The 27511-nt window shown below is 40.5% G+C and overlaps 1 protein-coding gene across 1 annotated transcript in view; it reads right to left on the reverse strand.

Moving 5' to 3' along the window:
• Window positions 1-26970, reverse strand: part of LOC109103388 (kin of IRRE-like protein 1) — a 44762-nt gene extending 17792 nt beyond the window's left edge. The window contains exon 1 of the mRNA XM_042771670.1: window positions 26315-26970. Coding sequence (XP_042627604.1) covers window positions 26315-26354 — 40 coding nt within the window. The 5' untranslated portion in view covers window positions 26355-26970. The remainder of the gene's footprint in view (window positions 1-26314) is intronic.
• Window positions 26971-27511: the final 541 nt, after the last annotated feature.

The raw sequence follows: 27511 nt of genomic DNA on the forward strand, positions 1-27511 counted from the left end.
CACTCTCTCTCTCTCACTTCATCATTCTCACTGCATTTCTTTGAGCTGAAAAGGGGCTTCCGAGCTTGGCTGACAGAGTTTGGTCCAGACTCAATTATCCACTCCATCAAGGGGTGCAGCAAAGACCATCCACCCCCCCAACCTCCTACACAACCCCACACCGGTGTTCTCTCTCTGAAACATAAGCTTTCTTTCCCTCCGAGGCAAAGGCCAGTGCAGATTTTAGGTCTTGCTCTTTTCTCCCACTTGTGCTGACAGTCCTCTTTTCTTCTATTGAGGATGGACACAGCCAGACAGGAGAAGAAATACAGAGTAGAGACTGACACTGCAATAAAATGGAAGTACCAACTTTCTATCGGTTAGGCAACCTGGTATGTTAAAACACAACTGACAAATGGCCATTTTAAAATGTAAATGAAAGTAAAAGAAAAACACAAATCATGCCTAATTTTGACACCTACTATTTACTACCACCCTCAGATCACCCTGCATCCCACAAGTGTCCCATTCCCCTGGGAACTCTTACTAAGAGAAGGATACCAATGCTCAGAAATAGTTGTCTCTCTTCCAAAGAGTTACCTAGATTAGTTTTTTTTCCCTACTTCATTATTCAAATGTTACTTTAGTATCAAACATTTTTCTTTGTTTAGTATTATTTTCATGCTGTCTTATGTATTGTATGTTATTGTTAAAAAAGGGGGAAAAAATACAAATTCAAAATGATCAGAATCAAAGTAGCAATTACCTATTTATTTTTGGAAACAAGACTTATTGAAGCCCTCCATGACACATTTTTTTTTTCCTTTACAAAAAAGGACATGAGATCAAAAGAGCTAAATATGACTTTTCTGTCAAAAACAAAACTCTTTTTGACAATATTATTAGTGGCCGTATTTCTAAGTCAAACCTTTAACTGTATGTTTATATAGAATCATTCTTTTTTTGTACAGTCCTGCCATCACTGGAGCTCCACTTTTATGAGATATTGAGTCTCTTTACAGATACTGTAATTGTGTTGTGCTTCTGGGATTCTCCATTTTTGCATCAGGTACTGGATGAACATCGATTGCAATTAAAGAATCTTGCCCCAGCATCTAAATGTTTACGAGCTGTGATAATTCATCAGGATGAGCCGATATTTAAGGGCTTTTGTACATTCAATAGTTCCTCTTTAGACCCCTTGCTGAGTTGTGCCTCTGTGCATGTCTTTAATCACTCTCTCTCACACACACAAGACATTCACAGCTTGCATTCAGGCCCATTTACAAGTTATGCACCCATATCAATGCATGCACCAGGCCACATGAGCAAATCCAAAAGCATCTTTATTACGCTTGCAATACATGTAGACATTCACATACACAGATCCACATATACAGCGAAATGAGTTCACACCATGGGAGTGATTCAACGCTCTCCAAATCTTGCTCCAAGAGAAGCTCAACAAAATATCACGTCTGGTTAATGAGTCATTTCAAATTGGAATAATTCCTCCTTGCTGAATTAGCCAATTCTTTAACGGCATGTTAGCGGCTTAATTACATGAGTTTGTTTCTGACAGAGAAGAGAGGGATGAAAGAAGGAAAAAAAGACAAATAAAAAGGAGGGTGTATTGAGACGAAGAGGAGCAATGGTGGGAGACAATTTACATTTTTTTTAAGGTAGACCCTTTTGAGGTTTTGATATTGAACTAACATAACGAGCAGGTCAGACAAAAGGCTTGGTATTAACATGCCTGTCTGGCTCTTGCAATGTCATTACGAGGTACCATAACAAATAAATAGGTGCGTGGGATAAGACAGAAAAAGCCGTCTCTAAAACCTACATTGTGATTTGCTCCACAGTGTGTGGCATCTGCGTGTGCCTCTGTGTTTATGCGTTACCCCTTCCCCTAGTAACAAGGTCACAACACACTTGGCCTGATACACTTTAATCCGGATTTTTTCAAAATGGAATATCATTTCACGGCACTGGATGGAAGCAGAGAGGAGTGTGGGTTCATGTGGTGGCGTAAATAGGGCAGGCGTGCTGTGGGGATTGTGTCTCACATTTAGTTGTTACTTTGACACAGTGACTTTGTCTTTTTTTGTCACACGTTAAGTGCAGCTGCAGCTGGGCCTGACATGAGCATGACATATTAAAGAGCTTTGCTTTTTTACTTTCACTCTCCCCTACTTTCTCCAGAATGTTTTTAGAGCCCAGGATGCATTTGAGGAGAGAGCCATGCACTCTGCCTCACTGGGACAAACAGATGTTAGCAGTGATCCCTCTCTGGTCTACCCTCACTAATGACAGCAGGGAGTCTTGATGGTATTATTAAATGTGTATGTTTGTGTGTGTGGCACTTGGTTTCGCCCCTGGCACATTTGCAGATAAATCAGAATATTTATCCTATGTCAAGCCATATTTATCCCATCCTTCAACCTCTTCACTGTTTGCTCTGACAACTCTGATTATAAACAGTGAAGATGTTGCAGGAGAGTAACATAGCACACATGCATTCATGATCATGCTAAAATCTATGTAGAGAGATAGATATACACTGCTTTGCATGGACCAAAAACTCAACACATTTTGCAGGTTTGTCCATTTCATTGTTTGATCGTTTCAGCAAATGCAGGCGACACACATTTGAATGCAGATAATGTTATATCTTTATCAAATTCATTCCACCATTGCCTGTCCTGTAAATAATAGAAAAGCCAAAATCACTGAATTGTTCAATTCACCCTTTTCATAGCCTGCTCTTCTATTAAGTTCTAACAGCACCTTGAGCATTGTGCTCAAGACTCCTCTAGAGGAGAGATAGGAATACAAGAAAAAGAAGGGTAAAAGGGTTGATGAGTGCAGTGGGGGGAAAAAAGAGAAAACTAGTGTGAAAAGTAACTTGCTGGAAATTAACAGGGCTGGCTAAAAGCGATCCATTGTGCCTGCTTCAGATAAGGCCACTAAACCCGAGCTGGAAAGAGCTGAGCTCCATTTAGGAATTATCCTTTTGTTTGGTGTTGGTTGACTCTATTGTTTCATTCTCATTGTGGAGGGTGAGTGTGTGCGTGTGCGTGTGCGTGTGCGTGTGTGTGTGTGTGTGTGTGTGTGTGTGTGTGTGTGTGTGTGCGCGTGTGTTTAAGCACATGTGAAGATGTGTTATACCAAAGTCCATATAACATTCTGTAGTCTGCATCTGAAAAGTCTCCCATGTAAACATAGCCGTCTCCTCTACCTAATGTCCAAACAAACTGAACTGAGGGCCACTTGTTTTTGCTTCTGCAGTTTCAGAACCTGCCACATTGAATTCCTTTCTTCTCTCCCTCGTTCTTGCTTTTCAAGTTCGCCTGGTCTCATCTTCTGCGCCTTATCTCCTGCTTCACATTCCAGTCGCATCTTTCTCCCCCTTTCTTTCTTACTTTCAGTGTTTTTTTGTGTCTAAATTGCAGCCTAACAGCTTTTTAAGAGCTGTTTGCAGGAGTTTAATCCTCCTAGCGTCTTATTCAGTCTGCAGTCTATTGTAAGCATCCTGGCACGGTGCGAGACCCTTTTCAAAACGACCATACAGCTCATCCATCCATCACACCTTCTTCCCCTGTGCTTCCCTCTCTTCTTCTAGCCCCTCCAATCCCTTTAGTAAACCCCCACTTTTTCTTTCCCCTTCCTCCCTCTCTCTTTTCTCCTGTCAACCAGGCCTGATCCCCAGCATCAATGCTGAGCAGGGCCCTTTTCACAGTTACATAAGGTGTGACAAATTGTTGATTTGCCTTCTCCATGCCTGTTTCTGCTCCTCTCTCCGCATTCCAGACACCCTGTCCCTCTCTTACACCCTCCCTATCCTTGTCCTTTCTCTATTTATCAGCATGAAACTTGCAGGGGTTCAAGTCAGCCTGTCAACAGAGAGAGTGAAATGGGGATGATGGGGGGGTCCGCAGCTGTAAGAAAAAATAGAGAATAGGACATAAGAGATTCCAGTAGAGGTGGAAAAGGGAAGAACAGGCTTCCAACAGATAGAGGGTTTAAAAATGCCTATGCCTTTGAGAGGGAATGAAGGATAATCAAGCATCTCACCCTGCAGTTATTTCTCACTATCTCATTCTCTTGTTAGTGGTGTTTGCTAAGGCAAGCAGTACTATTATGGTTTCTCATAGTCAGGGATTTGAACAAACCACTAACATTAAGTATTAAACTGATGATAGACATGAAAGATTTATTTTTACATTTGTTCATTTTGCAGATGGTTTTATTCAAAGCGACATGCAAACCTCAAATCTTGGGCCTTTTTGAAGAGTGTTGTGCTATTGCTTTTCTAAGTGATCGGACTTGGCAAATGATAAGCCATCTAGAGACCTGGGTCAAAATAAGTAATCACCTAGAAGCCATCCAGAACAACCACCCAAAATACCCTAGCAACCACCAAGAACACATTAGCAACCATGTAACATCCTAGCATTATGGCAGCAAAATTTGTAAAGGAAAACATTTTTAATCTTGTCCTGACAACAGAGGGTGAACACAATGAACACATCATCAGATCGCGTTGACCCTGCCAGGTCAGATAAAAAGGGCGACCGATAAATCCTGAAATAAAAATGGTACTGAAATATGCATCTTATGGCGCTTTTCCACTGTATGGTACGGCACGGTACGGCTCAGTACGGTTCACTTTTGGGGGGTTTTCCATTGGGTACAGTACCTGGTACCTGGTAATTTTTTTATTACCACCTCGGTTGAGGTTCCAAGTGAACCATACCGTTACCAAAATGTGATGTGAAAGCCCTGCTTATCACGGATTAACCGGAGAGAATCGTCGCTACCTGCGTCACTGAACTTATGACACAAACACAAAAGAACCGCTAGATTTAAATCAGCACAGCCAACCAACGATCGGACGCAACTGTTTTGAACGAGCCCACCTTTTCTTTTTAACAATCACAAGGTTTCGTTGTCTGTTGAGGAAGAACAGACGTTTCTCTTGTTGATTGCAGAGGAGCGGATCCAGCGAGAGCTTGTTGGGGCGACGCAGAATGAAAAAGGTTTTTTTTAGGAGTCATGGCAGTAGAGGTGGCGCAACTATAATGACATGTGAATAATCCCGCCCACTCTAAAGCAGTACTAAACTGCAGTGGAAATGCAAACCATGCCGAGCCGAGCTGTACCGTACTGAGCCGTGCCGAGCCGAGTCATACCACACAGTGGAAAAGCGCCATATGTATGTGTGTGGCGCTTAGGTCCTCTGCTTGCAGCAGAGTCTGTGTCTGTCACGCACTCCTCTCTGCTGTGCCGCATCTCTGGTGAGCGTCAGAACTTTTCCAAGTGTCATTATTCCAGCGTTCCCATTCTCACTCTCCCACTTCAGAGTCTAAGAACTCCTCTACTCGCAGACGGAAAGCTTTCCACTAGGAACACAAAGAGGCTGGGTAGAAGAAGAAAAAAAACTAGAGAGGGAAGGAAGAGGGGGAGGAAGAGATTGTCTCTACACATCAGCCAACTGTCTTGACAAGATGTTGATTGGGCCAGTCTTGTCATTTCATTCCTGCAGGTCTCCTGGTATTTTCTGGAGACGGTTATTGCTGTTGCTCTCCCTTCTCTCATTCTACTTTATCTACTTTCCGTGCCACTGTTCTCTAATTCTCTCTTTCCTACAGCATGTACCAATCTCACTTTATCTCCCTGTTGCTTGCTTTCTGTTGCTTAGTGTACAGTATGATCTAAGATGTAGTATGCTTTTAAATCATTAGCGTTGTGCACTCTTTGCATAAATGTGTGGGTTGCTGTATGCCCCAAGCCCCCACAATGATGGAAACATCTACAATCAGTCCGCCTCTGATGAGCCTCATTCACTGTGAGGAAAAATAAACATGGACAAATTAATAAATAAATAAACAACGCTTTTATATGCACTCTCGTTTCAATCCTTTGGCTGTGAAGTCAGGGTAAACAACACAGAAAAAGTAACACTGTAAATATGGCAAGATGATTAAAAATCCATAAAGTCAATGAAAAGATCACATTTGAATGTGCCCCCCTTATGTTGGTCTCTCTGTACTCACTTTCAAAAAGCAAATGAAATGAAAACAAAGAAAATCTAGCACTTATACTGAGCTATTGGGATGCTAGGCTCAATGCCCTGGGGTGTCAATTAATTTAGTCTGGGGATTTGTGACCTACACTTCCTAATTGAGCCCAGAGGAGTCCCCTGTGGCTCTCTATGATAGGAGGAAGTGCGTTCCATAATTAATGTTTTTTCCTCATACTGTCTTTATTATTATTATTATTTTAATGAAGAAGTGATGTTGTAAATGTATGCATCTCATTAGAGCAAAAAATCCCATACACTTTATTGGTCTAAATACAGAGAAGAAAGGGAAAATAGCTGTAACCTAGGTTGTTAGTGGCATACTGAAGTCTAGGCGCACATGGTAGTATGTGTGTTGGAAAATAAAGAGAGATGGGTTCAATGAATACCTTGTTAGGATTATTCAATGCGTGTGCTTTTTTTCTACCACTTGGAGGTTAATGTGGCGCTGCCAGTTCTATTGAAGCTTTCTCTAATTTGATGTTTTTTCCTTTCTCCTCGAAAGAGAGACTGGCCACGGTTGAGTGTTGTTTTTGAAGACCACCAGTTTGTTTGATGTACAAGAGATTTAATTTCTGTTCTATTAAAATTTCCCTTTAGCTTCATTCTGCCTGTTTTACTTTCTTTCTTTCGACACCTATGTGGTGATGACTTCTGTCTGCGTCACGTAACAGTATACAATTAAACAAACAGCTCCTTCATCTCTCTAGAGAGGGTGGCATCGGCTGAAACAATGAGCCGCCTCTTTGCTGGTGAAAGGGCTGACCCACGCTCACGGATGGCCTTCAAAACCACCGTGATTAATCAATGTCTGTGGTTTTCTTAGTTACCACAGTTTGCATTTCCTTCCTCTATCAAGTTGTGGTGGGGGGTTGGGTAGTTTAATTAAAGACCAAGCTTTCTTGTTCATTAGATTAGCCTGGACTCAAAGTGTTCTTTTAACATGATGACTGATAACTAAAACCCTCCGGAACACAAAATAACTAGTGGTGAAAGAGGATAAAAAAAGGATTGAAAAAATTTTACCTGCCAAACTCAATGCATCTTGGCTTGCTTCGCGCAGAAGAAAAGAGGGAGGGGGTAAGAAGAGAAAAAAAAAGTAATTTCCTGAAACTCCATTTCTTTGGTGGTGATTAGCAAAGAAGCGTAATTAGGCTGAAATGTGAAGTCAGGATTTTCTTTTTTTTTTTTGTCTTTACGGATTGAACCACTTCCTCTGGAAAAATTTGGCCCTGATTAATGAATGAATGATTAATGAGAGAACTAATAAATCAATTAATTATTAAGCAAGCACTCTGAACAAGAGAAAAGGGAGGATGAGGAGATAAGGATGAGGGAGAGATTGTGAATGAAGTGTTGTTATGGAAGCCACAAACAAATTGTCTGAAAAACCTTTAGCTGAGTTTAACTGTGTAATCCAGACAACAAGTGTTAGTTTTAGCCAAAAATCTGACATACTCGCATACATTTTCACTGATTGGTGCTATCGTGTTACAACAAGTTGTTACCCTGAAGCGCAGAGGTGGCAATTCTTCCTTCCCCACTTCATCCCTCCTTCCAACTTCCTACACCCTCCCCACTTAACTAGGACACTCTATCAATCTTTGATAATACTTGGCGTGGGCTGTGGCTGCGAGACCAGTGACGGGAGAGTCGAGGCAGCACAGCATGGCTTGATGTATGAAATGTGGGCCGTGCCAGTAACAATGATATACCGTAGCATTTTTCAGTCAAGTTTGACCTTTTTTCCTCCACTGATATTAATCGCTGCAGCGCCAGAATACATGCCTGATCTATTTCTCCCCCAGGAACCCTGTGCACTTTACAGTGCCGTTCTGGCCTCTCCATGTCTTTGCTAAGCTTTATCTCTCTCCCTTCTTTCTTTCGCTAAGCCTACCCCCCCCACCCCCCATTTGAGCGCACCTTCACACCAGGATATGCCACCTGACTCTTATTTTATGATTGGATAGGTTTGTTGTGGACTTTTAAAAAAAGTAAACCTGTAAACTTTCAACTCCCCAGTGCACAAGACCCAGCTTAAACATAAGAGAACTTGCTTTGTGATAGCCAGAGATATAGATCTCTATGCTTTGGCTGTGGCATTCTTAGCTGAGCATCTGAGCCAGAGGAATGGACACAGAGCTTTTGAGGAGAGTCTCCTGGGGGCTTTGGAACCCGGCAACCTACAGAAGAAGTTGGGGAAAAAGAGAAGGAGCCTCAAGGCTGTTTGGCAGGATTGTTCCTAGTTAATGTGATGGAAAATGCCAAGTCCCTCTCATGCTCTCTCTTTCTCCCTCTTTCCCTGTCCTCCTCCTTTTCACTATCTTCTTGTTGACTGGTGCTATGCTGCCAGTGTGGAATTGCAGATTTCCCCGGTCTCAATTGAGTGAAAAGGCCTTTGTCTTTCCATTTGGGGAGGATCATTGACTAGAGTTTGGGACATATGGTCCCTGTGTGCTGGTCCCTGCCTAGCGCTGCTGTAGAATGTAGTGGGAGGGACACTTGACCTCCCCGCTCTTCTTTAACACCTAGTGTGCCTAACTCAGCTAGTGGCGTGATGAACTTAAACACTTCGTTGTGTGTATTCCTTTTGTTAGGGATTTTTCCCCCTCCTGCCATCAGCTCTAAAAGTTAGCTGACCATGGGAGGAGTGCTGATAGCGGTGGGAGGGGAGGAATGCACGGTAGGACAGATGTGGATTTTTTCACAAATTCTCCTGCTAACAACAAACCCACATCTGTTGCACCAGCATGGTTGAAGATAGGTTAAAAAACTACTTCTTCCTAGCCTTAAGCCCTGTTTACACCCGGTATTAAGATCGGTCTATAGGCAATCCAATCACAAGTGATCAGCTGAGACACATTGCTGTTTATACCTGGTAATAACTTGCATCTAAAATTCAAAGAAAAGAAATAAACAAAACTAGATGTGGATAGATCATCATTCAGTTATATTCTTTCAAAGACAAACTTCAAATCTATCTATCTGTCTATCTGTCTATCTATCTATCTATCTATCTATCTGTCTATCTGTCTATCTATCTATCTATCTATCCTAAAACAACTTGCACATTTTCTTATTTTGCATGTAAACTCCTTACTCTTTTATGCTTTAACACACAGACTCTCTCTGTTTGGCTGGACATTTAAGCAGACAGCAGTAATAGATGGACGCTGTCTGGTCATGGCAGTATCTCTAATGCCCAGGCCCATATTGGAATGTCTCAGCGTGTTTTCCTATGATAAGGCTTTTAATTAAGTGTCTAACAAGGACGTCTGGGGGTGTCCATCGAAGGGACATGGCCACCTGTGTACAAGCCTATTATCCAGAGAGACAGAGGGAGAGAAAGAAAAGAAAGAGTGTGTGAGAGAGAACGAAAGATAGGCAAGAACAGAGAAAGGCAGAAAGAGATGAACAAAGCCAAACACACACACACACACACACACACACACACACACACACATGCATACAGACTTTCCACTCTGTAGGAATCTTAATTCCCTGTACGGTCACACACCAACAGATCCAAATCATGATTTAAGCACCAGACACCATGACCATTTTAACGATTACATAAACAAATCATTATTAGCAGGTATGGCTTAGTTTCTGGGCTACTTCAGAAGCTGACAAACAAGTGAGGTATGTGCTCTTAATTCATTACTCATGTTCAACCGACACAGTGTTGATGCCGGAGCCCAACCTGGAACAATTCTGCTAGTCTCCACCATAGAAAAAAAAAAAAAAAAAACTCAAACCAAACACCAGATATTTCTTACTGCTGGGCTGTACAGCTTCTCTAATCACTTTTTTTGTGGGATAGAAATGATAAATTATTATTATTTTTCATTTACAAATAACATGTATTTATTGATTAATACACTTTTTATTAATTAAATTAAATTATGTCTAATTGTTACATCAAAATGATAAAATATAAAATAATAATTTCACTATATTAATGTTAAATGTTAAATCCATTCTCAATTCATTTCTGAAAATCCTAAGAATTTCACAGATTCCCCGAGCCCTGGCTCTAGCCTCAGCACCATTTCAGTGGAAAAAGGGTACATAAGGTGTTGCTATCGATCATTACAACATCTAGATAATCTGGAGATTGCTTGCCTGCAGCTCGGCAGTGTTCCAATGACGTCTTTACAGGATATGGGTTTGGATCTTAGGAAGTCCAAATCAATCTCTATTGATTCTGATTTTTGGAGGGGAAAAATGGACTATACCATTTAGTTTTTTCAACCCAGCAGTTCTAGGGGAGTGAATAAATGGAGAAAAAAAAGGAAAGGAGTGTCACCCAAACAGAGATGAAGGCAAAGAAATGGGGGGGGGGGTCTGATCTGCAAGTGTGAATGAATGCATCCTCCACATAGCCTATTATAATTTACCAGACATAACATTGTATTTTCATGAAATATCTTTCTCTCTCTGTCTTTCCTGATGAATAACTTCCCACTGTTTTTTTTTTCTTTTGCTGGGCAATCTGTTCCACCTTGTCCACTCTCATGCCTCCATCCAGAGAAACCACTCAATCTTCCTTCTTGAGGGAGGCTTCCTTTAAATCTTAATTAAAACCAACTCCAAAAGCCATCTCCTCCCAGGGGCAAGCTTGAAATCAGCTTAGAACAATCAAGCTTACAGATTAGACTCCAGGGGAAATGAGGAAAAGAAAAGGAAAGAGAGAGACACGACACAAAAAAACAGAAAGATTAGGGGAAAAGAGTTCCCCCACCCTCTCTCGCTCAGGGTGGCAACTAGAGTCCGGTCTTGACCTGTCGACCCCACTTTCTTGCAAGATTAAGCCGCTAGAGATGCTCCTAAAGAAGGTAAACAAAGGTTGGGAACAATGGCCAATTCTGAGGGGCTGCAGTGTTCACAATCCCGTACAGCACATTTCTCATGCTTCCTCCTTAGCCTGTTTGCCCACTCGTTCACATTGTGAGAACAACAAACAGTCTTTACTCCCCGCTCCTTAGAGAACTATTCCTCACCCACCTCGTTTCACCCCGATTTCAGGTTATCGCTCTTGGGCTCCTTTTCTCTCTCTCTCTTAACAAGGTGAAACAAGAGTCGGCCCCCTGAGGAGGCAGCGCCAGTGATAAGGTTAAAATGGGGCGAAAAAATGGAGGTGATTATTTGATATTGGACAGATTGAATTATCTAGATTGAGAGTGCAAGAGAGGAGGGGATGCTAGTTTGGCTCCGAGAGCCAAAAGAAAGATAGTGTGAGGGAGAAAGGGAAGAAAGGAAGAGGGCTGGGCAGAATCATTTTTCTCCAGCATTGCCATTTGTGCCAATGATGACCAGTCTGATATTAATGATCACTCAACTCCCGGCCAATGGAGCAGTTTTTACCTCTTAAGGGGCAGATTGTGAACGGCACAAAGTAGGCTGTTAATTTGACAGAGAGCAAGTTAGCCAATGGTAGATTTGTGAAGACTGAGAGAACTCTATACAAAAACTGAGAGATTCCTATACATTCATTGGACCTTTTGGCTTCCTCTCTATCAGACCAACAAGATTCTCCAACTACTAATTATACTGATAATGAACATAGAAAAAGGTTGAGCTTTCTCTCCGTGCCGCTAAAATTCCAAATACACACAAACACCATGTGCCTGGCCAGAGACAGGCCATCATCACCTCAGCAGGCACCAATAGAGAGCTGTTAATTGGTGTGAAAACACACATTGACTTGTGTTATGGTTATTCGATGAAGCTGGCACTTGTTAACAGGATACACTGAGAGAGACGGAGACAAAAGGGAGACCTGGAAAGGTTTTTCTGAGAGGAGAGGCCCCACCTTCTACTAATATTTGTGAATTCTTTGCTTGGCTCTAAGGAACATAGCTAATGAGTTTGTCCCACTTTAAACTCTGGTGTTTTATAAAAATCAGTAATAGCCACAGGTTCAGACTCACAGGAAGCTTTCACTGACAAATAAGTACACTTCACACTTTCACACTGACATGCGCACAGTACAAACACCTTTGTGCAATATAAATTGAATATAAAAAGAAAAAACAAAAAACTTTTTTTCTTACAGAGTTGAATCTGCTTTGCTTTTACACATAAGTGAGCCCATTAATAACATTAGCAAAACAAAAGAGGTTTCGCACCAAGCTACCGCGTCACACTGGGACAAAAGACTCAGCTTTAACAGAGCCTTTTAAGGTTCTGCCTGACAATTCAAGACTCTTTCATGGCGAGTTTGGACCATAGATTTCTCAGATGGCTGGTAAATGAGTGAAAGCTTGCAACATGAGGACTGTTACAGGGCTAATCATAAGCACGGATGATCACTAAAACTCCCTGTTGCTCTGTTGAAAGGAGGTTTGGGTTGGTCTCTCTGCTCTCTGTTACTGATCAGCCTGCTTAAGTAGCTTGTGATCGAGGGGGTCCATTAGAAGCCTATCCATCACCTCCTCTCAACAAGCTGAGTGAAAAAGTGAAGACATCAGACACACCCCTGCACCAGTTTCTATGCTTGCACATGTCCACATTCATCAGAATTGTGTCATGGCTTGTTAACCTTTTTTTATTTTTTTAATAAAATGAATAGTTAAAATTCCACAATCACACTGACCCTTCATTAAACTTTGCCAATCTTGGTTACTGCTGCTAACTTGCACAAACTTTATAGAACGTCATAAGAATAAACAGGAAAATTTTGTGGATTTGAAGTAAGATGGGCTCATAAAGTGGTAAAAATGTACATAATTGACAGAATTTAGGAACTATGACATTGCAAAATATTTTTCTTTCTGCCATTTTTCTTTAAAGAAGCTTAAATTACAAAACCCCTGACAATAAGAATTTAGATATATACTTCTCACAGTCAGCAAAGAAAACCCTCATTTGATCATGATTACAACTGATAAGATCAGTGTAAGTGAACAGCACACATGTTGACCTGACCTGAATCAATATGTAAAACTGTGTTAAAAGAAAGACTGTAAATTAGCAACATTAATTTACCTCGGAGCAAATAGATGTGTTCTTATTGATGATCTGCATGGTTAAATGGTATATATAGACCTAATCTAAAGTACAGCATGTACTTCTCCAGATTCCTTCCTTCCTTGTTATCTTGTGTATCTATAAGTGACCATTCAATAACACTTCATGATTTTCTGTAATATTGTGTTTAAAATGATCCAAAACATGCATATTATCTGTAACTTACATTAGAAAAAAGCAAAAGCTTTTAAGACGAAAAGGAGTATGGCAACTTAGGTAGGATTGGTCAGTATGTTTTAAAGGCTGGACTTACCGAAGGGTCAATTAGATTAGACTACATTACATGTTCTATATTTAGGCGCAAAATTGATACAGCCATAAAAAAACAGACAGTTAATGGCTAATGAACCATATTATTTGAAAGAGAAAAAAAATGTATTCTGATTAATGTAGCTACAAAATTGAACTACTTATTGACCCGTGATGTCTTCGTCATTTTGCTGTTTTCATACTTTAAAAAACAATAGGCACACTTTATTTGGCCATTCTAGTAGTACAAAGCTCAAAAGAAACTCTGAAAAAATACTCCTCAAAAAAGCTCCCAAAAATTCCTCTGCCTGTGAAATCCCTTCATATCTAAACAAGCTTTCTCAAAGTTGCAGCTCCACCAAATCTCAATAAAACATTGACTTTGGAAGCGAGATGTCAGTATCCTATGACAACCTTTCATATTTGTGCCCTGTTTTCTAGGGGGATTCATAAATCATCACTAAATCTCCTCGCAGTGGGACGCAGCTCATAGAGAAAGCTGAACCCGTATCTCCAGGCAGGAGTGTATCTTGCTTCACTTGCTGCTGTAAATGAGACGAACTTAGAGAAGTGGAGTTCCAAGCAGGCTCACGTTCCTCATTCTCTCACCTGCTCTGAGGTGGCCCTGTTTGGGAACGCTTGAAACCAAGCAGCCTGCTGCGTACAAAGCCAGCCTGGAGCCCAGAGCTGGAAGACCCGCTGTGTTCTCCAATACCAGTGCATCTTTTTCTCAGGAAACTGGTGAGGCTGTTTTTGTCACACCCCGGTAACATACTCAGTCGAGAAGATAGGAAAAATAAGTTGCTTGAGGTAAAGTACCAAGCAGTTTGCATTAGCGTCAGACCTTTATTCCTGTTTTCTCATTCTATCCTCCACACATGAACCAGCCCACACTTCCTATCCTGCTTGATGGCGTTTCTTATTTATGTAGTTGTCCTATTATGCTTTTTCATTTATACAAGTAACACAAAATAAGGATGGCGGTCCGTGTACTTTTGCGTCCATTCGTTTTTCGTTTTTTAACCATGACGGAAAAATTTCATTTATACAAGTAAACGAAAAATGAACGGTTATTGTATTTTTAAATGCTATGCTGAAAACCAAAATTGAAATTAGAACCGTACACACAAAATGCTGCCCGAAAACGTAAAATATTGACTTCTTTTCAGATTTTTGTTAATGATTCTTTTGCAGTTTTAATGAACATTTGAAAAATGCACAAATTAATATAGAAAAATGTCGATTTTAACAAGTTTTCTTTGGCCAAATTTAGTGATGCTTCTCCCGCACATTCAGTTGAGAACTAGAGTCCGTCTTTGGAAACAATGCAAAAGACTTGATACAGATATTATTTTTAAAAATAGACATTGCAGAATCTTGGGAAAATTTATCATCATAAAATTATATATTGGGATATAATTTTGTCATAACTTTGTGTGCTGTATGGGTTATTGGAGAGGACCCATGCATGGTCGCTCAATGCACGTACAGTAGGCTACCATGTGTAGGCTACACATAACTTATACATTTTGACAATATTTTTGCCCTGTTCACTGATAGTGGCATTCGCATAATGCCGTGTTTAGGCTACAGGGCTCTAGACTCATTCTTCCCACTGGTCTCTGTTTTTTCGACTTTCTCAGTTGGTCGCAGGAGCACATCATTTGGTCGCAGGTTTTTTTTGTTTTGTTTTTTTGCTACAGCATGGCATTAATCAATGCATGCTGATTAACTTTTATCATAGTTTATAGTTATGGTAACGAGTGTTCAACATTCAACCCGTTCTTTTTCATCAGTATCATTTGTGATTTAAATTTTGTGAATGGGAATTCCTCTTTTGGCTGTGTTATAAGTCAGACTTTGGACGCTTTCACTTCGAATTAGCGATCTTTGTGTCACGTTTTACAAGAAAAGATAATTGTCTGTTTTGCTTAGGCTATATCTATACACTTTTCATTTTTTAAGACTAAAACAAAAGTTTGATTAATTGTTATACTTAATTAAAAAGCACAACAACAATAAAACTATAATATATATATATAAGCTATAATGACCAAACGAGATAGCCTAACGTTTATTAACAAAAACTAGTAAGATGAGGCATGGCTCCACATGCTGTTATATACACAGACTAATAAATTACAGAATGTTTAGCAAACAGCGAGGAATCAAATAAATAAAAAAAAAACAACAACAACAACAAAAAATAATAATAAAGAAAGCCTCCATGGCGTAAACGTGAGGTAAACAGCAAAGATAACAAGCTTTTTGAAAACAAAAAGAAAGTGAAACTAAACTGGCTGTCGCTGACAGGACTTGCATGTTTTTTTTTGTTGTTGTTGTTTTTTCCACAAGAATACCAACATGTTTACCTTCTCTGGTTTATGAAGCAGCCTTTTATTTTATTTTAGTGTGAAATCCAAATCCGCCCGTCTTCCATCATTTCCTTAATATTTGCGTCATTTTTGCCGAGCGTTGCTCGCACCTTCGCGCTCGTGCTGATGCTGCAAGTATAAACCATACCAGTCACTGAAAGCGCCTCTCTCTTGATGTGATCAGTGAAATCTGACTCCTGCTACAGTATGGAGCAGATGCTTTGGAGCAGGGCAGACCATGCACTAGCACAAATGCGACCACGTCAAATCTAAACTCGCACATTCTCAAAAAATTGTGAAAAAATGCGACCATTTTGGTTGCAGTCTATATGCAGATGTTTGCAGCGTGCAGCTGTCACTAGTCCAACAGCATCATGAAAAACTAAATTTATTGAAATTCTGAATAAATTGGCCAAGAAAGCGCGCTCTGCGCGCTCCCTATAATAATTATAAAGCTGTCATTCATTTCAGTTTATCCCGATCTCAAAAAATCAGTTATAATCAATGAGGCTTGACCATAGGAGCTATGGGTTTAGAGAGACTGAATCTTAGAACTGCTTCGAACAAATCGTTTGAGAATCGTTGGAAAATGAGGTGATATTAAATGCATATTCTGAGAAAACGAAAGGGTTGTTTGACCTTGCATGTATGGAAACCTATTGTAGAAGACTCCCCAAAACAACACTAGGAACCTTAGAAATGGCATAATAGGGGCACTTTAAGATCATTTACATTTACATTATGCATTTAGCATACAATTTTATCCAAAGCGACTTACAGTGCATTCAGGGCTATACGGTTTTTATTTTTTATTAATTAATTAATTTATTTATTTATTTTTACCAGTATGTGTACAGTATGTTTAAGATCATAAAAATATTGACCCTAAAAGTTTTTATAAAACAGTTATGGTAGCTACGTCAGTAGAGCGAGAGGGCGCGCGAGCGTTTGTATAAAGACAGTAAAAAATGGTAGAAATTAAATTTAGCATTTATATACATTGAAAAAAACAAGCTTTATATCATTTTTACGATTTTTTATGAAATACGAATTGTGAATAATGAAAATTAGGTTTGTGTCTGCTTATTCTATTCATCATAGTTTGAACCATTAAAGAAGAAACCGCATTTTCCGTATTTCATTTCTGGGTTAAAAAACTAAAAAAACGAATGGACGCAAAAATACACGGACCGATGGCAAGGAAATGTCTTCTCTGAAAAAAAAGAAAAAAGGATGACAACACGGGGTACAAATAATGTTCTAGATCACACTGCATAATGGATACCTTGCTAGAAAAGCTGCTTAGCATGATATGTTTTAGAGGATGTTGGTCTATCAGCACCACTGGCCAAATGTTGATGGTGAACAGCATAGCTATATATATCACCATCACAGAAACTCGTGCTAGCCTAAGCAGATCTTTTCAGCCGAGTAGAGTGAAGTATTGTGGGATTGTAGAGCCTATTCCATTCTAATCTGCATAATAGGCGTATTTATGCATGCAACCGCATTGAAAGTGTCACTTTGTGAGGCAGCTTGGTGAAGTTCTAAAAAGCTCAGCTAATGTAAGCATTGGATCACTTTTTTAGACTTCATCTGTCCATACGGACTCATTATTCACTCCAAGAGACATTATGTTTAGCAAGCAACTTCTCTTTCCCTTTGTCCCTCTTTGTTCTTCATTCTCTTTGTCTTCGATCTCACTCCCTCCCTCTTCTATTTATCTCTGTCCTTATCTGTGACTGACAAGCACCCCACACCAGTGTTTACAGCAAGCCAGAACCAGGGAGAGAATTTCAAAAGTAAACAGCTAATATCCTGCGCAACAACGCTGAGAAAGCTCTTTTCAGTGTGTATTGTGTACCTGTCCCTGTGTGTGTGTGAACTTCCTCCTCAACTCCACAGAGAACTGCAGGCTTTGGATGCCTCGCCCAGACAATAGTCACAGACCATTAGAGGTTTCTCTGTCTTTCTCTGTGCAGGGTTCGGCGCTGTAATCCGTTACAGCCCTCCCACAGCAGTAGAGCGGCTGGAATGCATCAATCAGGAAGGTCCAGGGGCACTGCCTGACATTACCTCATCGTCTGAAAGAGGCTGTGTATCAAATTCAACCCATCAACATTACCCCTTTTCATCCACCCAGCTCTGGCCAACCTGTGCATTCAGAACTTGTCTGCTTTGTTACGGCTTCATCATTGCCCCCAGGTGTCTCAAAACGGCTTATCCAGTCTCTTGTGTCAGACAGTCACTTTTCATCTGGTATGACTTTGTTACTCTGTTTCCTACTTTTTTAACTGGGAGAACAGATGAAGGGGTTCCTTCACACCAGCACAAGGGTATCCATTACCTTAAGAGCTAAGATGCTGAAAGTTAATCTGTTTGACCCCCCTCTTTTCCTCTATTCTCATCTGCCTTGGTACACCACTTTGTCAAGCTGAATGAAATACTAAGCCTTTCGCACCTTGGCTAAATGGTTCTCTCGCTTTCTTTACCGCCATCCTTTCTACCTTCCAACTCATTTGATGGCATTGGCTTGTTTCAGATTACTTTGGATCGCTCGATAAAATTACCATGTTTGGACACATGAGTGACGGCGGAAAGCTTGTTTGACTGACACCCCTCACTTGATAGCAAATTGGCCAGCTTCTCCCTCAACCTCCCACTGTGGCGTTCAAAACCATGCCGTAATATCCCAGCAATCGAGAAAAAGAAAGGCGGTGAGAAAGTGAAGGGAAGACATATATGCTTTTCTCAATTTCTTGCCCAGCTGTCTGAGAGCTAAACAAAGATGCCTTTCACCCTGATGTGGTGGGGGGAGGTTGAGTGAGGTCTTCTCTCCGGTGTGGAGTATTATGGTTAACGGTCGAGCTCACAATCACAATATTTGTGTGCACATTCCACTGGGGTTTTCAGAGAAAAGAACTGTTTGGTTTAGGGATGTGAGTGTATGTGCGACAGAGAATGAGAAAGAGAGAGACAGAAAGACAGGGAGAGAATGAGCTCACAAATAGCTGATAATGAGGGTCTTCCTGTCTGCGTGACAGTCTTTATGCTAAAACCTCAAGTAGGGCTGTGCTGAGCTGAGATCTGTTGTTTAACATGATGCTATCTCATAATGGAAGCAGGTATAAGATGCTGATACAGAATCTAGACAGCGAAATCAGTGTCCTACTTGTGCATAGGTGTCAAAGACAATGTCACTATAGTTACTAGGCTATATCAATATGTAATACTCCATAATGTTAAGTTTGTAGCTACAACAGGACAGATAAACTAACAAAAACTTTAATTTGTTGTGGTGCATAATACTGCACACATCTGAAAGTGTCAGAACCTTTTTTACGGAACTTATGAGCTCAAAAATGTTTAACAAATAAAAAGTGGCCTGCACAGTGTGACATTGTGTCAAAACCTAAAATGACTTTGACATTGTACTAGATTGTATGAAACGCTTTAAACTGAATATCAGGGGCAAAGTTTGATGCTAAAGCATCACACGTACTATTACAATCAGACTGTGGCTTTCCTGAGAGCTTTTCTGTCTCTCTCAGGCACATGATGTCTTCTGTGATGGAGTAATCATTAATTAAGCAGTCAGGCTTTGACTAATCACCCTACAAAGGGCATGCAGCTTTAACCACGAGACACTCATCTCAGCTGCCCCTCTGGCACACCCTTCAACTGTGTGTGTGTGCGAGAGAAACAATCAATTACTTCTAGCTGTCAGTCCATCGGAACATCTATGACTCATCAATGAATGAATGCATGAATCCATAACTACACACTGCACAACAGATAAGAAATAAAGGAACATAATGTTGAATCTCCCTCAGTGATTTGCAGTACAGCATTTTCCCCCAAACGTAAACATAACAATCTAATATTTAATAAATAAATAGATAAAATTAACAAACAGTTTTCATAGCAGAATTGGATTTTTTCCACCGCAGAAAACATCCTCTCATATCAGGGCCATCTTTAAGACCGGGCTCAGGGATCTTGGCCCGAGAGGATAATATGAGCCCAGATATTGCAGCAACATGGAAGATAAATTTCAATTTACTGTTGATTTCTGTGTCACAGCAGGAGATATGAAATTTTGTCTTGGAGGACTGGAGGTGATAGTAAAATAGAAGCCGATGTGCGATCTACCAAATCCCAACTCATTCTACACATGCCTGTGTCAAAACACTTCCTTGCTCCTGTTCGTACCAAATTGTGATACATTTCCCCCAGTAACGAGTGAGACTTTTTGCATTTTGAGAGAAAAAATGCAAGCAAAGTGCTTCTAAAAATAGGAAATGAGTGTTTGAAATTGTGTCTCTTTCCTTAGGCATTGTTTTAATGATTTTCTCCAAATTAACTGAGCTGCTGAGCTTCACCCCTTTGTGATCAGGGAGTAACGTCAGCAGTAAACACCCTCTTTTTTCCCCACTGTATGCAAATATCCGTGATTATCTGACCCTATTACCTACTGTATCTAATCATCAGAATAAACTCCCTTAAATAAAAAAAAATTGTTGACAGGAATCCCAAGGGATGTGGAAACAGAAGATAAAATTCCGCTCTTAGGAGTCACTTTCTGCCTTGAAAAAAAAAAATGTCCGTTTTAATGTAACTGAAGACCTCCTATGACATCATTGCCCTCTTTTTCATTTTCTCCTCTAGAGGAAGAAGTCAGCACAATTCCTCTTTGTCCACTCGCTCGTCTTTCCGCCCAAGGAAAATGAGGTGAGGATGTGGGTGGACGGAGATGAGGCGAGAGGAAGAGAGGGGCTGAAAAAACAATGGAGATGGAGGAGATGGCCTTGTCCCAGAGTGAGGAACAACTGGCCATCTCTCCTCTGGGCTCTGCCATTAGGCATGCAAGCTGGAGACACTGACAGCTGATAACAAAAGCCCCTCCTGAATGCAATGCCAAGTTCTTTACATGTGTGCTCCTGCATGCAAGCTGATTACAGCCTTTCCCTCCGAAACCTTCTCATTTGCTTTCTCTATTCCACTAATTCTCCTCAATATTTGCCTGTGTGTGCGCATTTGTTTGGGGGGAGGAAAGCTGTGGAAAAGCGGGGGTGAGACCCCAGGGTCACTGTCTTATGTCTGTGAAAGATAATTAGACAATACGGCTGTGTGTAGCATGTCTCGGGCAGAAAACAGAGAGAGCCATTGTTTCAAGACCCCCCTAACCTAACAGCTGTATGTGTCATCGGGAACATAGTTTGAGCGTTATGATGGGCAAATGAGGGCATGGGAAAAATGGAAAACAAGGAGTTGTGGCCTTTTCTCCACAGGAGGTATTATAAAAGTTAACTTACAGATTTTTGTTCACCTGCATTAAGGGTTTTCTTTTTTTTACTGTACAGAGAAGGTATAGCATTATCCTGATCCCCTTGGTCCTATTCAAAAGCCTGAATGTCACTCTCAGCATCAGTCCCAACAACACATATAAAATTCGTACGTTAGAATGTTGTCTGGGGAGAAAATCTCGCAATTTGCTCTCTGCTGTAAACAAAACTGACCTTTATGTTGAATTTGTCTCTGAGCACCAACCTCTCCCTGTAAAAGAGCCCAGAGCACTCAAATGCTCGCAGCCAGTCCATCTCGCTCTGGTCTGCAGAGTGCAAGTGAATCAAAGCAGGCCAAAACTCATCCATATCTATGCCATATGAGCATCTCCTAAATAATGCAGCAGTCTTCCTGCACCAGACAGATTCTGCTGCATCGGCGCTATTGTGAATCGTGTGTGTCACACACTTAACTCTCTCTAACTCAAACGCACACACTCATCACTGAACTTGCTTGTGTCCAACTTTTCTACTCCTTTTCAAATAGAAGAAACAGGTGAAGTATGGAAGCCCATTTCTACCTCAGAGTTGAAAGAAAACGACTCACAATGGGATTTTGCATTAATCTAACTGCCACTTTATTTCTCATAATTGTGACTTTGTATGTCACAAAGTGACTATTTATTATTTTAAACTTCATCTTACATTTACTTTTAGTTATTTTTTCACTCTGAATCAGAAACAGGCTTCCACAGAAAAGATTAAGCAAGAGGAAAAGAGAAAGAATGACACTAATTCTCTGTATTATGTTTACATTTTATGTTCTTCTTTTCCGATCATTACACTGGACACATGACCTCATATTACACACCTTTACATTCAATACAAGCATTAAACCTCTTAACAATGCATGCACATACATAAAAATAGTCATTTTCAGTCCCCATATGGTCTCCTAAGACATTCAGCTCATGCATAATACAGAAAGCTCCTAAAACAAACCAAGAGAGCCACACAGCCAGAAATACCACCATACAACCCCACTCAATTTTAATGCCCAGCAGTCCCCACCACTAATGGGAGGCCCTGTGTGCGGTCAAACTATCTGTCCCTCTAATGGAGCCAGTGAAGACATCAAGAATGTAGATTCGCAAAGCTGTTTGTTGAAGTGTTTACATGTGTGTGGCTAAGTCTGAAACCGAAGCCAGCAGCTTTGCTGCCCAGTCAGTCAATTACTTAGACAGCAGTTGAAGGCACCAAATAAAGAAGCTGGTTTCAGACAGGCTTCCAACCCACTATCATGATGCCTAAAGATTTAGAACACATTTGAGTGAACCTTAGATAACTAAGAAAGTGATTAATGATAGTGAATGGATATTTATGAATGACTTTTTTTAAAAACACCATACAAGATTGTGGGATATCACAGACAGCAAAAAATACATAATCTTTGCTGCCTTTTGACAAAATCACATGTACACATGTATTAGATGCATACTAGGTCAACCAGCAATATATTCCATCATCTACCTTGTTAAAGAGAGTAAAAATATGTGAATGAAAGTCTGTGTTAGGAATACAAAATGGTAAAATTATAACGCACAAAGTGATAGTAAGTTATGTATTTCTTTTCTCTTTACAATGCAAAATGACTAGAGAGGAAGGAAGGAGTAGGCGAAAGTCTTATGATCTTAACACGCTTCCTTTGAACGCTGCCTTATGGGACTAACCAACCCCATGCCAAAGGTTTCAAAAAAAGCACAGTGCCGGAGATTACTTGGAATACTGATGGCACAGTGCAACAGACTGAGGGACATTCTGAGAAAGCAAAGTATGGCTGCGAGAAAGAAGCGGCGTAGCTTTGGTAAGGGCATGCACATGAATATCTGGCACTAGGGGCTGGTCTCTTCAAGACTCTGTCATGTTATCTGCTTCAAACCCTGCTCTTTGCTTCTAGTTCTGAGATCTTGTCAGACACTCTGAAATTGTGTGTATGTGTGTGAGTGTGAGTGAGAGAGAGAGAGAAAGACAGACAGAGAAGACAAACAAGAGGGAGACCAAGAGATAAAGGAGATGTGTGTTTGCACCTACATTCGGGTGTGTATATGTCTGGGTGAATGTGTAAGGAAGCATGTGTGTTTATGTGAACCAGGACGATATTTCTCTCTCTCTGCTCTATCTATCTATGAGCCATTATTTAGAGAGGGAGCTGGTGAGTCAGATGCGAGCTGCTGGTGGTTTTTCAGAGTGTGGCGTGCTGCTTGTATAGATGTCAGGTGAGATGAGTGGTTCAGGCCGTCCGGGAGCCTCTCTGCTCCTCCCAAAGCAGCTGCCACCAGTCTGTCAAAGAATTGCTCTGCTACATCCTATTCTTCCCTCTCCCCCCTCCTTCTGTCTTACTTATACACCCACTTAATGATGAGAAAAACATCTAGAGAGCAGCCAGGGTCATATTTTCCCACTAAATTAGTTAGAAAGTCCACATGAAAGCCAATAGTAAACAAATAGCTGTTATAAGGGAAAATGTATAACATATCTTCAGATAAACCTCTGTTATTGTGCTTAACTGACGCATACTCTATGCTATGGTTATTACAAATTTAGAAACAATTTGTAAACCAGGCAGGCATTTTATTAAAATTTTCGCCTATATTTTCCCTCTAAGTTTGTGACTGTGGTAGGCATTTAGATTCAACATTTAAATTTAATTACCGCCTCCATCCGTGTCAATACAGCAGCCTCATTTATCAAAGAGACAGACAGAAAGCGCAGCTTAACCGCCAATAAACATTTATTTTAATTTGTTTACTGGAGCACCGACTGAAAGCGCTTTGCCTCGCTTGCGGTTGCGCTGTTAATTGGGAGAAGAAACACTTTTGGATCTGAGGGGGCCAAGGGATTTTGAAGCCTTTATCTAGAGCTGAATCAAAGCCGATGTTAATAATACACCCAATGAATAAAATATTTGTTAAAAGGCGTGGAAACAACAGACACACGGTAAAAATAGGCCAGGCTTGAAGATGCTGTACTACTCCGCAAATGAATCAACCTCTCTCATAGCACACAGAATATGCAAAATATAGTGCCGCCTTTGGTGTGAAATAAACAGTGCAAATTTGAATATGGTGCACGACAACTACTTAGAAGCGTACGAGTACTTGTAGAAAACAAACCTGATAGACTGTGCAAAGACAGACATATTTTCTTGAACCAGTTGCAAATAATTCAAATTGCATGTCATTGTACAATAACAAGTTTAAGTGCATTTCACTTTGCACAATGTCACTCTGCAGTAGTAATGATAACTTTTAACAACTACAGTTAACAAATACTTTTTAGGAAATACATATTTGGAAGGAAATGTGATTCTTATTGCACTGCCAAATAATGAGATCATTCCAAATTTTAACAGAATTAATTTAACAACTCATAAATATATTAATAATAAAAATAAATGTATTTTAATGACTTGTCGGTCATTAAATTCATTTTCAATAACTGACAGACGTCATCTAACTTTAAATATTTACAGATTTACACCTTACACTGATTTGCAGAACAAGTTTGAACAAAACACAATAACAGTTCTTGCCTCATCTCGAGTAGGACAAGTAATGTTTAGCCAGATTGATTCAGTACCCGCTAGCACTGATTTTGATTCACAACAAAGAACCGAGTCATTTGTTCTGCAATCGAACAACAATGATCACGCTGAATTTTTGTCAGTCACAAAAAAGAACCGACTCATAAGAGTCATTCGTTCGGGGATCATATTGTACTGTTGGCGCAGTAAAATATGATTTCATTGAGTCCTTGTGACTCAATGAAACGGACCTGTTTATAAGATTCATTCTGTCGGGAATCGGACTACATTGATCTCAATTTATGTTTATGAGTCAATAAAATAACCTGTTCATGAGAGTCATTCATTTGGAAGTCGGACTGCACTCACTGCACCATCAGAGTACAGTACGGTCTTCTGTCCGCGCCGGCGAAAAAGCACTTTCGAGAATGGTTAATGAAATTTAAAGTCTTAAACATCATTCGATGTCGGTCATTTTAAAGAGTAGAAACAATTCCCCGTTCCCAACCCTTCACTGCAGCGCAGCTAGTCTCTTTCAGAAACAAAGAGGCAGCGCACTGAGTGCAGCAAGCGATAGGCTCATTCATACAACAGCTAGCAGGACAGCGAGAGATGCCCGCGGCCACTACTACACAAAGTACAAAATAATGAATAAATCAACACTGAGACGAGCATAATCTTTCTGATCGCGCGCATTCCCGGTTCCCCTTAGACTGTATCGAGAAATGTCGCACCTAGCTCTGCCCAGCACCATTTATATTTATTTAATGCTGTTGAATTATTCTGTTTGAGAGAGGAGATTGTGCCTTCCTGATGGCGTTGGCTGTGAAATTATTAAGAGGTGTTTCTTCTGTTCTGGAGTCTGTGATCAGCACATCTCTTATGCGGTAGACCTCTGTGGCTTTTAGCACACTTTCCAAACCCTCAGAAGGGTGTTACTGATAGCCATTATCATGGTCACACCTGGTTCATTCTTTCTTCAACTTTTCTGTTAATAAGTCTACCGGCTGGATGATCTCACTGGATATCAACCTCAAGTCTGTCATGTACAGTATAGCCTCCAAGGTCCAGTATGCATACAGTATGTCAGAAACGCAGCCACTTGTTCCATTGTACTGAATGATGCTCTCGCGATTGCAGCAAACAACAACAAAAAAGTTCCCAAAACACATTTATTCCATCCTTAACACATATTCACGACATGCAGCCTATGAACGTTAAAGTTTTCCATGTGCCAGAGTTTTTCTTTATATCCACACAAAATTATTTATAACTAAAGTTATAGCCTATGCAGTAACATGCAAATACATACATTTCAGTATCATTGTATTATATTATGTACCATATGATACCATCACTGTACCACGGCACTGCCACAGTCGCCTACTTCTCTGTAAGGGTACGGTGAGCAGTATATCAACATCAGCTGCATTACGCTGGAGTACATGCCTGTATCGGACAAGCTTAATTTCCAAATTAGCCTTGTTTGCATTTGGCGCGGTGCCACTCGCCCAATATAGCGGGAGGATTTCACTGGGACCTCATTTGTCACAAAATGCAATTATGACACACCTAAAACCACTGCGTTAACTTCAAAACGGGGCGCGCTGAACGATCAGTAATCGCGTTATGATAAGGTTGACGCAGCACTATGTAGCCTAGTACACAAACATCCGATTTTATCATTAGAATAGTTAGGCTACTGAACTTAAACAGATCGTCTTACCTGTTCCTAAAAGGCACAATGCGATGTAAAACGTCAACATCTTTCCGGAGTCTTCAACACTTGTCCTGCAGTCCAGACTGAAAGTGTGCGCACGAAAGCTTCGGCTGGACTGAATGTGGAAGCTGGTCCTCGCCCACCTCTTGAATTAGGTAAAAAAAATAAAAATAAAACACAGCAGATTATGTTAACCTCAGCTCTGAGAGCTGAAAGACTCTACTGCCATCTGAACACAGTCTAAGCATCAATGCTGGTTGTCTCTTTAAAGTTTAGAACTTTCTTTCGAACGTTCACGTAATATTTCCCAACACAATTTTGTTCAGATCAAGTTGCTTTAATGCGCAGGTCTTGCATCAATCCAAGTACCCGGGAGTAAATCCTCCGTATAGGGGTGATAGAAAAACTCCGTTTCTCCTGATCAGCGGGGCTCCGCTCGCCTGTGCAACTGAGCGCGTTTCAGCACCACAAGCTCTATAGCGCACATAAACGCCTCCTCTTGCGCACAGTTCCCTCCGCACTGCTCTGTTCGCTCCTCACTCTCTTGTAATGCAGCGGCAAGGCGAGGGTATGATCCTCACTGACTGTTGTTCTATTGACTGGATGTTGGCTCGATGAATAAAACAGGCGCTTTTTTCACTGGGGAACAGAGTTTGAGAATGAAGTAATTCTTAGTCTACAGGGACAGCCGTTGGCCTACGCCCCCCGGGTCCTGCGATTGGTTAAGGGTTTAAATTATGGGGGGTGTCTAGCAGTGGGGGTGTTTGGTCCTTAAACAACAGGGGGTGTTTGGTTATGCGCGCCTGTGAATGAATAAACTGCTGGGGAAAGTAAACAGGTGTGTCCCGGAGCAAACAGAATCTGCCGAACAGATGATCTTAATGGGGTTTCTTTAAATAATGATTCAATGTGCATGCGATGTAAATACATTCATATCAATTAATGTGATTTATCACTAAATGGTCTACATGCCCCTAATAAGTCGATATGCACAGCATGAAGAGAGAATTTCAAGATTCAAGACAACTAAATAATTTTTATTAATTATAAACAAATAAAAATATAAAAAATAAATAATTAAACATATAAAAAAATAAAAATATCAAATATATTACAACATATTATTATTTTCCAAGGTAAAATATTTATGCCTTCAAGTTCTGGTTGAATTGTCTCAAAACAAAAATATTCACGTGCTCTTTG

The sequence above is a fragment of the Cyprinus carpio genome, chromosome A15 (assembly GCF_018340385.1).
Source record: "Cyprinus carpio isolate SPL01 chromosome A15, ASM1834038v1, whole genome shotgun sequence".
Lineage (NCBI taxonomy): Eukaryota > Metazoa > Chordata > Actinopteri > Cypriniformes > Cyprinidae > Cyprinus > Cyprinus carpio.